The 14,117-nt window shown below is 38.8% G+C and overlaps 2 protein-coding genes across 25 annotated transcripts in view; one reads left to right on the top strand and one right to left on the bottom strand.

Annotated features, from left to right (window-relative positions):
- Positions 1-14,117, top strand: part of LOC103692000 (uncharacterized) — a 443,265-nt gene that overhangs the window by 239,091 nt on the left and 190,057 nt on the right. The gene's annotated exons all lie outside the window — the stretch shown is intronic.
- Tnfsf18 (TNF superfamily member 18) lies at positions 4,315-14,070 on the bottom strand. The gene is made up of 3 exons (NM_001398596.1): positions 13,889-14,070; positions 8,656-8,689; positions 4,315-6,169 (listed from the first exon to the last, which is right to left on the bottom strand). Exons 1-3 carry the CDS (start codon positions 14,021-14,023, stop codon positions 5,817-5,819), a joined length of 522 nt encoding a protein of 173 aa, NP_001385525.1. The 5' UTR covers positions 14,024-14,070; the 3' UTR covers positions 4,315-5,816.

The raw sequence follows: 14,117 nt of genomic DNA, 5'->3' as shown, positions 1-14,117 counted from the left end.
GACTCACCCCATACCCTAGTATAGAACCTTCTGGTATTATGAAAGCTACCTAGCATGGAGGCGCTTCTTAGTATCAATTTCATTTTCCCTTGCCCTGTGTGTGGTATCTCTAGTAATAAGATCCTACCATCACATTCTTGGTTACTAAGAGCACTTATCTGTCTTTGTATAGGATGTTCATTAGTTCATCACTTCTGTGATTTTTTTCAGGTTAGCTCTCCTACTACGTGCCTCTTTACAAAAATAATAGACTTGAGTAACTACAAAATTAGTTATGAAATTATTCAAATAATTATTTTGACACAGAAAAGAGATCATATTTTATTTAAGGGGAGGAGAAAAAGAGGGGACATATGCATGTATGTGATTTCCTAACTGGCTAGATGGATAAAGGACAAAAGTCGAAGGGCAATGAAGACTTTGGTCAACATTTAGAGACCCTATTTGGGTATAATGAGCCATGGTGTTCCTTTTTCCTCCATGTAAGTTGTATTTGCAAATCTGAAGTGGAAGGGAACATCCTGGATTACAGAAAAATATTTAGGGGTCAAAAGACTATAAGTGGAAAATGTTGTATTGACTGTGGCAATGCTAATATGCTTTAGGTTGCCAATATTCAAGCTACAAGTTAGCACTAGGTTGTGAACACAAGAGGGTAGGACCTCCATTCGGACTCACAGAGGATAAAGGCCTTTGCCTTTGTGGTGAGAGATGAGTTATGAAGACTCATGAATATAGCCAACTTGGAGTTTTTATATTTATTTTGCTTATTTGTTTAGAAGCCTTGACTTTGGGGTGGGGGCAAATAGCTAGAAAAATAAAAAATGTTCATCTGAGATTCAATTTTGTGCTCATAAATCAGTGGTTTTTAAAGTGTGGCTTTAATAAATATGATCTATGTGTCAGTGCTATAAAAACTGGTTCTCAGGCCTTGCTTCTAGAAGCCCTTTTCCGTAGAATGTAGATGAATGTTAGTCACCTGCTGTTTTCAATCATCCTGGATGAATATGAGACAGAATCTTGACCTCACTTTGTAAAGCTCTGATGCTATTCATGGAATGAGTCATTGGGCCTCTCTGGGCAACTGGCCCAGGCCATTTAAAATAGTACTTTTGTTGTTTGAAGGATAAGGTAAGGTAGGTCATTAGGCTACTTCCCTTTAGTACAAGACAGTCTACAAATTTCCTCCCCTTGATTGCTTTAACTGTGTTCTGAGATCAGTTTTTGTTGACAGGACAGGAGACTATTTAAGAGCTACAGAGGATGGGGTGGGAGACAATGAGCAAAGAGAACTGGGGGGCACCATTATTCAAAATGCACAAGAAGTGCTATGTTAACCCTAGCACTCAATGTTATGAACCACTTATTGGTTCATTATATAGATAATAAGGACTCTGAAGAAGGCACCATTAAGGCCTGGACTTTAGTTTATCACATTCATTTCAGAGACCAGTCAATCATCTAAGAAGTGTAACAAGGAGAGATACTCTCTGTGTTTCTAGGAAGCTCTAGGAACCTAAACCAGCCTTGTTTCCCTGGAACAGACTTATCTGAATGAAAATGGTTCTCAAAACCTTAAGAGAAATATATACTCTCTCTATAGTGGCCCTGGATTGAAAAAGAACAATTGTGCTGCACTCTGAAGTTGAAGATTTCCATGCTTATTATGCTACCAAAAAGATGAGGAGTGTACTTTAATGTATTTTGTACAGTGAAATTTCATTTCTCTGTTGCCAAACATTCCCAAAGTTTATAAGGGTATATGACATGACCTTCTGGTGTATTTTTACAAACACTACAAGATTCCTCAATATTTTGGGGTCTTTGGCTCAATTTTTTTGAATTCCAAATGGTTGTTGACTAGTGTCAGAAACCAATAGGTTTAAATGGGATGAAGGAAGCACTCTGTATCTTGCCGACTAAGACATCTAGTGTGGATATGGTACTATGTGCTTCGTGTTATCTCTAGAGAAAAGAATATTTCTTCTAATAAAACAGTGTGCTTAGAAACACAGATAAGAAAGCTCCTCTAATTTTCTTTAGCTATCAAAAAACTAAAAGTACTATTTTCGATGTTTTTTTAGTAGTGTTCTATGGTGTCCAACTTTGTTGATCAGTACCATTGTTTTTCTTTCTGACTTTTAATTTGGCTTTTATGTAACTGACTCTGTGATGATAGTTTGGACCTTTTAAATTGTCTATACTTACTATGTCTCCTACACATCTTTTAAATATATAAGACTAAAACCACACACTAAAGTAGGACTCATGGAGTTGGCTTTAACAGTACAATGTGATCTGGTACCTAGCTACTGGTATGACACCAAGATAATCCCTTTGTCTCCAACACACAGGAATCAGAAAGAGACCCTCCTGCCACCTGCCCATTAGAAACTTTAGTCAGATCGAGAAGGAAATAGAATGAGGTCAAAGGGAAGAAAAGCAGAGACTGAGGGGAAACATCACAGCCATCTAAGTTGACCGTCAAGACAGTCCCCACTGCTTCAGGAAGGAAAGGGAGCAACAGAACACCCCAAGCTTGGGCCTAGTAAGGAAACTTCAAGGGTACTTACTTACTTCCAAGAAATGAAGTTCTTAAAATTGGGATCTGCAAAGAATTGGTGCCTGTTTCCCACCAAAGAAAGCTAAAGCTGACTGTGGGCTATAATTTAACCCCACCCAGGAAGTCTGTTAGGGAGAGACCAACTGCTAACTGGCAGAGAGAGAAAGATTTCTTTTCATTGAGGTAGGACTGTACAGCTCCTACTCCCTAGAGGTGAATCAATGAAGTTGTAGGTTAATGCTAGAATATCCCCATGTTCTTTCACATTGAGGAGTATGTCCGTTTCTACTTGAAAGAAATCCTCAAACTGCTGACCTATCACTCATATTTCTGCTTCTCCTATTTAATGACCAAAAATAACTCAGTGAAATTGTCTCATTGGGAAAGGACAAGCAAGGCAAGCATCCCATCTCCAAAGTGTTTAGATGCATTTTCATGATTAAAACAGGACAGGGGTTGCATCACGTTTTAACTAAATGCTGTCTACAGAAGTAGTCACGTATTCACAGTATCGTCATACTTGTTACAGCTTGGATGAGGGAAAGTGGAATGCAGAAGGCTATTAGTGTGAGCAGAGTCTTGGATGGGTGAGTCTGGGCAGGGTGGAATAGCTGAGAAGGGTAGAAATGAGAAATGAACTGTCTGACTCATCAGGAATGGAGGCGGCTGTAGCTAACATGAACTGCACCTAACTTTCTCTTTTGCAAGTTTTAACACTTGCCAAGATGTGTCTGCATGGGAAAGGATTTCTCTGATGTAAGTTTGTGCTCTTTAAATCACTAACTTGACTATGACCCAAAGACAAATCAATTGCAGTACAATTATAAATACATTATTTTATTGTAGTTTTAAAATAGAGAAAAGGAACTGAGCATACATTGAAAGTAAAGGCTGAAATGGTAACATAGGAAGAAATCCAGATGCTATATATTGTTAGCTATCCCACTGCCTGGACTACAGAAACCTCTACTGGTATTAGAAAAAAAATCTCAATTCTGTTGGGCCTTTGCTGGGAATGTGGCAATACCATTTTGTCATTGTGCCTGCCTTGATTGTCCTAAGAATGAGACAGGGACATCAGAATGACATCATTAAGTTCCACAGAAATAACTCGGTGGATAACATGCCTGCTATGTAAGCATAAGACCTGAGTTCAAATCTCCCAAATCCATGTGATATCTAGGTGTAGCAGCACACATCTGTAATCTGAGAACTGTGGGTGGTGAGGTAAAGCAGCAATAGCTAAATCCCTACAGCCAAATGGTGGGCCAGCCAAGCCAAATAGATGAATCATGATGTCTCAATGATTAAGGGAAAAAGACACTAAGGAAGACACTCAGTGCCCCACCCACAAGCACATACGCACTTGCACAGGCTCTCTCACAGCACATACATGTTTTCACCTAAACAATTACACATATTCCATACAAACAAATAGAACATAACACACACACAGAGAGAGAGAGAGAGAGAGAGAGAGAGAGAGAGAGAGGGAGGGAGGGAGGGGGAGGGAGGGAGGGAGAGAGAGAGAGAGAGAGAGAGAGAGAGAGAGAGAGAGAGAGAGAGCGAGCGCTTTTACAAAGAATGGCGTCCGTCCTAGTGAACCAGTTTTCCGAAAGACATGTTCTGGATTGATATAAAAACTCTCAGACTACACAATTCCTAAAAATTAAACAATTGGTTCCTATAGAGTAGTGGTAGCCTACACAAACAGTGGTGCTTACAACACAATGAATATCAACACTAAGAGGTTTTCATAAATACATATGATATAATTTTAATTTCCTGAGAAGATATGCAGACACAAGAGTCTTTGTACACTATGGCAATTCAGCAAGTACTCATTTAAAAAAAAGAAGAAATAGAATAGCCTATCATAAGTATTTTTGTTACATGTAATAAAAATATTTTTAAATTAGTTTTATATAAAATATCACTATATAGCTTTTCACAAATACCTATAAATATTGTAAATTTTTAAAAATACTTTTCAACAAGAACTCACAAGCTGGCTAAATTTAACAGAGTCCAAACTCTGAACACAAATGTTCATTATTGTTTTCAAAAGTCAGCATGCCGGAGTGCGATGGACTCCTCCAACAGTATCCTGGATCTTCTTACTCTGGGCAAGAAGAGGAAAATGTCTGCTGGTAAAAGAATGGCTTTCTTGTAGCTTCATTCTGGCCACCTTGGAGTAAAGTCGATGCGTCCACTTCAGAGTTGAACTTATTCCATTTTAGAGATTTATCTTGTGATGGTAGAAACACCAGTTTCAAAGCAGAGACCATGCGAATGGCATAATGAAGAACACCACTCACTTAATTCATTGTGAGTTGTGAGTTGAGGTAAGAGTCTTAGGATTCATCTATCCATGTTCTCACTGTGCAATTATTTTCCCAAAAATATCTACCCGACTAACATCATAGCATTATTGTGTGGTGCAAGAAAACAGTTATAATTGCAAGTTAAGGAACACCAACCAAAAATTTGCTATCGTTGTGTAAGACAGCCAGAGAAGTACCCACTTCTGGTGTTGAATCTAGTGAGTACTGGTGCAAACTCTCATTTTACTGTTTTCAGCATTTATACACACATACACACAAGAGCAACGAAGGCATAGGGGAAAGTTCAAAATGAACCTGCATCCTGAGAATAACAAAATAAAAAAAATTTCCCAGATCAATTCCATTTCATGCCATCTTGACCTCTGTCCCTATAGGCTTTGTAATGTTCTCTGTCCTTTAAGAACACCACCTCTAAAGAAAGGTGTTGTTGGCATGTCTTGGCCACCCCACCATTCTGACAACTTTTAATTAGGAGGCTCTCAGATGGTGTGAGTTTGAAGGGATTAAGGTAAAACAACTCAAGGAAATTATGATGGAAAAAAAGGCCAAGCTACTGCCCCTACACCCTTTTTGCAAGCCAAGAAAGACTTCCACAGAAACAGGACTTCATTCTACCCAAGGATCAAGGTTGGGCAAACAGTCTTTGGAAGGGTTTCTGTCTTCTGCTGCCCATATTCCATTTATCATAGATTGTGCAAGTGCACTTGCAGACCCAACATTAGGGATGCGGCTCATTTGCTGAGTCCTCTTCAGACAGATATGAGGGTTAAACTTTTATATGCCAAGAGGCTCTGTGTTGATTTGTAAGCCCTCACAAACTGTGTACATTGCTAGCAATCAACCCCCTCCAGCCCACCCACCAGCATCTCTGGATACACTGAAGAAGATGAGAAGACCAAACCCAATCTCTAGGAGATGAATGAGAGATCTGGCATTAAAATGATCCCCCAGTATGTATTACTTTTCTGAATATGGTCTTCAGAGTTGAACTCCAAATATATGGTATCTCCAGCATTCAGTTCATAAATCCCTCCTATAGGTAAGATTTTAAAATCGTTTGTTAGAGTTTGTAGGGCATGGTTTTTTTTAACTATCTGTACTACAAAGGGGGCATTGTCTTTTATGTATTCCTTATCAACAGGAATCACTTGGCCATAGATTAAATACACGCCATTCTGAAGTATCTCCAGCATCCCATCAGATGTCATATTCACACAGTGAGGTTCAGGAGCTGTCATTTGCCATTTTGAGGATAATAGTTCTATAAGAAATTGAAAAGGAAGAAGAAAAATCATGTTTATATTATTATTTCATCCTCTATCTGATTGTACTTCATTCTTTACTGCCTTCAGGTAGATTCTTTACCTGGTCTATACTACTTTTCCCAGACCATATTTTAAATCTATTGTGAGAATAAACCATCTTTCTGTTTTCCAAAAGCTGAAGATCCTAATGGTTCTGTAACTCTTCTCAGGTAATATGAATGAAGAAGAGAGTGGAAGGGAGAGGCGAATCATATAACAAGACTAGTATAAGGACGGCTTATAATCTATGCACCCCGATCTCTTTCTTATATGAATACTATTTACTCTGTGGTGCTTTACCAATGACATATTCCCTAATCAATCTACACTCAGCACTGCTTTCCTCTGAGTACCAACTCTATATTGCCTTAATTTTCTTCACATAAAGTGTTAGCAAGAAACATGTTCTAAATTAATTTGGCCATTTTTCTACTGCCTTACATCCACTTGACGTATGATGTCTTTGATAATACATTTTCTCCATTTCTTTTTCAATTGCTGTACTCGCATCACCTAAATGAATTCTTAGAATTGTGTGTAGTCAACAAACTTTTCTTTTATTTTCATATGGGAGTCTTGCTGTATTGCTCAGTCTGGGCTCAAATTTCTGAATTCAAGTGCTCCTCCCAGCTCAGCATCAGTAAACACCTCTAAATTGATTGACAGTTCTGTATATCTGAATTTGATGCTTTGTATCTAAAATATGGTTCTCCGTGCTACTTCAACTTCATATAGCATTATCTAGCTTACTTCCAAATATTTACTGGTACAAATTAATTAATATATGTGTATCTAACTGAATATAACTATCCCTGGCCTAATTTTGCCACATGGGAAGTAGGATATACACAAATTTAGTAATGTCTTTTCCCATGTATTACATTGAAATATTTCCCAAATCTTAGTGGTTTTGTATAACTATGTAACTTCAGGGCTCCTCAACAGGTGCTTTTACTGATTCAAAGTACTTATCTAAACTTTTCTCCAATTCTCCATAACTTTATGGAGGGCATAGCCTAAGAGAGGTAAGACTGACTTAGATTCTCATTTACATGAATAACTAGGATAAGACTCAGAGGTAGATGCTGGAAGAGAATGGAGGAATGAGCAATAGAGCCAAAGCAAAGACTCGCTGCATCTCCAGTGAACCCTGCACTTCTCCTCCGGGGCATGCAGCGGGTGGGTCTCCAGGAGCAAGTTAATTTTTTTTCTATTTAATTCAGTTATGGGAATTTTTTAAAAGAACACCTTAGCATCATTTTTATCACATCAAAGAGAAATTTCAAACACATTATATATCCTTTTCCTTTCACTAGAAAAACAAAGCACAAAATAAGAGAGGGACACATTCAAAGACTGTCCTAACCTCAGGGCACCAAAGTATCTTGAAAAAATTGCAGCAAAAGATGGAAGATTGAAAAACTGAATTGAAAAAATTTGTCTCCTGTCAAGTGAAAATGCGTTTGTTTGGCCATACGAACAATAAAAATAGGTATACTCTTGATATTTTGGATGTGTTCTAAGAAATACTCTGAGACTCAGTGGGATGGTTGGCTTGCTTGTCAAATTGACACAATCTACAATTACCTGAGAGTCTAAGCAAGAACTGTCTATTTGAGTTTGTCTTATAGAGAGTATTTTCTTAATTAAGCTTTTAGATATGAGAAAATCCAGCCCACTATGGTTGGCGCCCTTCCCTGGGCAAGATGTCCTGAGCTGTAAGGAAGTCGAGGAAAAGGAACTGAACATACGAAGGAAAGCGATAAGCACGTGTGCTCCACTGCCCTCTGCACTTGACTGACTAAATCCTTCAAACCACTGCAGCTATGATTTCTCCACAGTGAGGGGCGGTAATCTGCACTTGTGAATTAAAATAAATCCTTTTTCTCCAGAAGTTGCTTTTCGTCAGGGTGTCTTATTAAAGCAACAGAAATAAAACTGAAACAGTCAGCAGCACTATTTTCCATGTTTTCTGAGCGAATATCAGGTGACTGTCACGAAAAGTGACTCAGAAGCAAAGAGGAAGTGCTTCTTCCTTCTCTTCTGTGCACTTACTCACAGCAGTAAAGGTTCCAGATGCCCTACTAGACGTTAGACATGAGTGGAATATGAGAAACGCTTTGACGAACGGTGGTAGGCGTCTGAAAAATATCCTTAATAAACCACCGAACTAAAAGCTGACTGCTGTGTGCAGATCCCCAAGGTTTTTAGTGGGATGTCTGTGCCTACCAAGAGTGTCACCAAGTGTGGGCTTGTCAATCGGGCTCAGCCCTGGAGCCTCAGGTCTCCCTGGGCAGATGGCAAGTGTGGGATGAATGACTGTAGTAAACAGAACGGAAAGCGAACAAAAGGATGCACGGGCTTTCTGAGGGCACTGGCAGTTGCCTTCTTGCATCCGAATCTATGGGAAATGAAGGGGAACCATGGAAGATGGGTTACTCACCAAACTTAACCATGCAGGGCTCTTTGGCAGTTGGCTGTAAAAGGAAAAGAAGAACTGGTCAGAATGATGGTACCATTGCTACTTGCTTGACTGATTATCCAGAGCTTACAGTTTCTGAAGCAAATTACTTTCCAACCCCCCCCAACTCCTCCCCCAAAATACTCCCTCCCCAACACACAAATGCAGACTCTTGTATACTTGGCTCACTTCTTTGTTTCCCTCTACAAATGACTGGCTCTGTCCTTTACATTTGACAGTTGAGTTTTAGGAAGACAGGAGGAAGCAAGTGAGTATGGATGCATGACCAGAGGCATGTTAGACACACGAGTTTAGCTGTACACAGAGACAAAGGAAAGCATGGAGAGAGTGGTGATCAGCATTATTTTAATTTTTAAAATGGTGTCATCGAATGCTAGATCTGATAATGAGAAGAAAGGCAGCAGATCTTTTGGCGGGGGAGAGGGATCTTTCACCCAGGACTTTGGTGTCTCATTCTGTTCCTCCACCTTTGACACACAAGGCAAGTGTGGAAGCTGTGTTCTTCCTCTCTAGTTTCCTACAAGCAGCAGTCTCCATATCCCTATCATTTCCTAAGATGATCTGTTGCTTGTTTCCCTTTACTTAAAAACAACAGTATTGGCTCTAGAAATATTTAATGTTTAGAAAACCCCATGCCATGTATAATATCTAGGGTGTCTTCAGAATCAGAAACAAGTGTTTCAAAATGTCTGCAACATGCCTCATCTTACATGCTGAAAGGTGACATTAATAATGGCTAATTTACAAATGCAATCACTTAAATGCTGTTAATGCTTCAGGATAAAAATAAGGTACAAACATCAAAGTTTTTGGTACTCAAAATGCATTGGTTCTCTGGGAGCAAAGTGCTCAAAAGACTTTTTTTAAACATGGAGACTGATATATGTTCCTTTTAAAGGATTTGTCCAGGTATTATGCTAGGAAAAAAACAAAGAGAATGGAAGGCAAAATCAATGAAGTCGGTTAGGCATGGACTGGAATCTACAAACCGGAAAGCACAGTGTCTCTGACCGAGGTGCTGGCAGAGGGAAAAGAAGCCAACTGGTCTAATAGAGTGACACATGACTGTCACAATAGCACTTAAAAGGCTGTAACAGAACTGTGGCTTTTAGGTCAATCCAGGCTATCTCTGAAAGGAAGCAAGAAGTAACTGGAGTTTCTGACGTGAATACTGGCATGAGGCAATGGGAAAAAAGGAAGATAACTCCAAGATTTGCGACTGCGGTCATTGAAAAAATTAAGATAAATGGCAAGACAAAAGAAATAAAGTAAGAGGGGAACCATCCCAACTTTTGAAGGTATCGATTTGTGGTGCTTATTAGATATCAAGTAGGAAGGAAGATATATGGTGCCAAGATTGGTTGCTCTCAGACATGACATTATATGTGAACATCAAGTCCAAGAAGGTAATTTTCAATTGGTATACTCAAAATCATAAATCAAGATAAATTAGAATATAAACCTCAAGTTACTGTATTGTAAAATGTTAAGCTAAAAATTAAGAAAATAAAACAAATATTATCAAATCACTAGGGTTTTGAATATGACTAAGAGGTAGGGAGGGTAAGCATCACAGAAACAGTATTTCAGTTATTTTATTATGTTTGCATCAAATGTCAATATATTATACACAACAACTTAACTGAAGCAAAATAAACTTAGACTGGAAAATCTGTATTAGACTTTCAGAGTTGTGAATTTCTATCCTGTGTGTCTGTCCTGTGTACATGGTATTATACACAGACATGAGATACTATTTAGTATACATCTGCTGGAGGTTATAATAAGAGCATTTTGTACAGATAAGAAGGTGCAATAGAAAAGGGGAGAAGCCAGGAATCTAAAAACTAAAAGGCACTGAATTTCCTGAAATCATTGTACTCTTGTTACTATTTCATCCACATTTTGGGTTTTCTTAAAGATGATGTCCAAAGTCAATTCAGCACAAAGACTGACAGGCTTATGCAGGGACTCCCAGAGCTCCAATTTCCTTATCTATTAACCAGGGAGTAAAAGCAGGGGTCACTAAACCTGTTGTTTTGCTTTACTATGCTGATTTGTGGAGAGGGCTTCTCCAGAAGTGCCACCTGAAGCTTCTCAGTAAATACCAGCTATTTTGATAATAAAAAAATTAAACAACTTAATTACCTATAGTCTTAACATTATACTAGCATTATAAGCAAGTGAGACAATTTAATGTACACTTGTTATCTCCCAGAAAGTTTGTAACCTAACTAGAATGACATGATCACCCATGAAGCAATTAAGTAGCCACCAAAATGTAAATGTCACGAATTTTGTTCCAGCTATCACCATGTGTAAGGAGTACCCAGAAAATCTAAATCTATAGATGAATGAACTGACAGTGACAAACATCCAGAAAGCCCATTGGGAGCTGCTTTAATATCTATTTAGGGTTAGAAAACCCCACTGAGTTCATCTGTAACTGTTGCCCTAGGTGAAAATGGAAATGGAAAATTATCAGTTTGATTGAGAGATGAGGTCTTTTACTGAGGAAGGGAGGTCAGACAAACCATGCATATTTTAAATGACCTTGTTGGTTTGTATCCATTGTAAACCTTATACGTAATAATGGTATGAATATTAACCACAGTCATCTAGAACCTAGCATGAGTCAGGCCTGTCAGGCACATTACCGCCTCATTATTCCCTAAGGCAACTCTGTAAGAATTACATGTTCCTTCTGCAGATGAGGAAATGAGAGCACGGAGATGAAGCAACAAGCCCAGGGTCATATGGCTGATAAGAGAGGCTGGCATCCCCAACCAGACTTATTCAAAACTCTCCCTCACCTCCACGACTCACTGGGGCAGTTTCTATTTATAAATCTGATGATGTTACAAAAGACTACAAACAAAACTTTCAGTGTACTCCAGTTTTGCTTTTATTTAGAAGGATCAGTTGCTCTTCTAACCTCACTTTGGCTTAAGACTATATCGACTTGGTTTGTCTCAGAATGACCAAAACAAAGGCCAGGCTAACCCTAACTGCATATGTTTGGGAACGAAATCTTAATCTGTCTGTTTGCAAGTACAGTTGTACAAATTCCATTTTCTCTTCTGGGATTCCACCATTCATCACTGAAGAAAGGGACTTTCCTGACTCTTTGGATTCTTCACAGACTTTTGTGAACTACTTTCATGAAGGGATTGGCCAACCTCCTTGAGCTCAAGTCTAGTCTATTAACTAGATGTCTCCTTGAAGAGAGAGAGAGAGAAAAAATTCTCCCAAGATGACTTCTGAAAGAAACCAAGCTTCATATCTTACTTTTAAACATAAGAGGTTTTTTTTTTTTTAAATGGGGATTTTTTTTAGAAGAAGAGCTTTTTATAAATGGAGATTTGCACCAAAAAACAAAAAACAAACAAACAAAAAAAACAAAAAATAAAAACAACTGGAGTAGAAGGAAAAAATAAAACTTCTAAGTTCCTAAGTATGAAAGGTGGAAGCGACCACCACATAATGACTTACCACCTGCCAGCCACTCAGATCTCTTTGCTCAAGACCTTTACTTGTAGCTAATAAGGAGCATGTATACTGAAGCTAATCCTTAAGGCCAATGTTGTTTCCATAGTAACTGTGCTGCCAAGCATCCTGACAGGAAAAAAGACTCCAAAACTTTATACTTCCCTAAATTTGGGATAAACTCTTAGTTATGTTTAGAAGAGGAACCCTTCATTGAAAGGGGTGTGTTCTTTTGAGAGGATAATCTGGAATCAAAATTTCAGAAATCACGAATTAAGTAGGTTTGATTTGTGGGAAGTGATGCCTCTTAGAAAGGCACTTCCGTTGGCCGCTGATCACAAACAGGAGTCAGTGGCACCTAGACTTCACTGATGCTCAAAGCCACCTGACAAATAAGACTCGAGGAAGTTTGCAGGAGGAAAGAGCATTTCCAGTGTGAAATTAATGCACTCTCACCTTTCCTCCTTTAAACACTTGAGAAATCTGATAGTCTGCTCAACATTCATTGCTTCAGAAAGTTTGTGTCTTGGTTCATTCTTTGGAAGGGTGGGGCTGGGGTTAGAATTCCCGTTGCCTTCTATCCATTTGTACAGTTACAGACTACAAAATAATGGGCTCCTATGTAAGCCTTTAGCCAGTACCATACTAACTAACCTTGAATCAACAGAGCATTAATTCCTCCTGCTTCTTTTCTCAATATCTTGCCAATGCAGAAGCATACCTTTGAGACCATCACTGGTTGGTCTTCTTAGAAAAATGTTCCTGGGCTCACATCACAACCCTTTCTTACACCAGTATACATCATTTTATTCTGCCCAAGATTTAGTATCTTTTAATACACCCAGAAATAGCCCAAGTCTTGAATTGTATCAAGTTTTATAATTCCTTTCTGGTCTTTCTGGTCAATGCTTTTTTTTTTGTCTGTTTGTTTTGGTTTTTTGTTCTTTTGTTTTCTCTGGGTAGCCCTGGATGTCCTGTAAAAGAAAAGACTTCTAGAAAGAACCTAACTGATATACATTCCCAGTTCAGATCCTGTCTAGACCCACAATTTACACCAGAGTTCAATGGGAAATTCCTAATAACCATCAGGGGCTTCCCAAAGACACATGTGCTCCTTCTTCCTCCATGAAGCCTTCCCTGGTCACCCCAGCCCAAAGTCATTGTCCTAACTACCTAAACTACAACTATATGGTTTATCCTACTCCTACTCCTAGGTAAATTACTGAGCACTGTAATTACTGCTATCAGGGCATTAACTAAATAGATCCATTCCCTTATCACCATGTTGCAGACCTAAAAACTCAAATCAGAACAACGATCCAACCTTCTCAAATTTGCACAGCTGGTTATGGGGAGGTTAATCTAGAACTGGAACCCAGCTACTCCTTTTTTCTAGTTTGGCACCATGCCCCTGTTCAACGTGTACTTGTTTCCTGTCACTTTATTCTGTCTCCCACTATTGTTTTGTGCATTACCTAAGACAAGCACCATGTTTCAGGTCTCCTCTTAAAACATTTAGATGAGTGAAAACACATTTGAAGAGTCATGTCATTACAAGGTTTAAATTGTTTACACTATTTGTGCTGTCAAATGTCTTCCTTCCCCACTACCTCTAGCAATGCTGAGTACCAATGATAATAATCAGACTAGCAAATGAACAACCTTTATATGATATAATTAGCAGCTGAAGGCTCTATTACCATCTTACCTTGAGTGAAGTATAGATCAGTGTACCCAAGGTACAGAACAGCATCAGCAACAGAGCAACTATGCAGAAGAGCCATGGCTTCCTGAGCCTCTCTGTCCCTCGAGGACTTGACTCGCTCAAAGGCATTTCCTCCATGAGGTTAGAACTCATTCTCTGGAGGGATGAGAGCGTGCAAAGCAGATAGGCACAAGTGATGGATGAACGATGCAATGTCATGTTTTATAGTAAT

Source organism: Rattus norvegicus, chromosome 13 (genome assembly GCF_021556685.1).
Source record: "Rattus norvegicus strain SHRSP/BbbUtx chromosome 13, alternate assembly SHRSP_T2T, whole genome shotgun sequence".
Taxonomy (NCBI): domain Eukaryota; kingdom Metazoa; phylum Chordata; class Mammalia; order Rodentia; family Muridae; genus Rattus; species Rattus norvegicus.
Note: the sequence above shows the minus strand (reverse complement) of the source record. Positions and strands in the feature narration are given on the sequence as shown.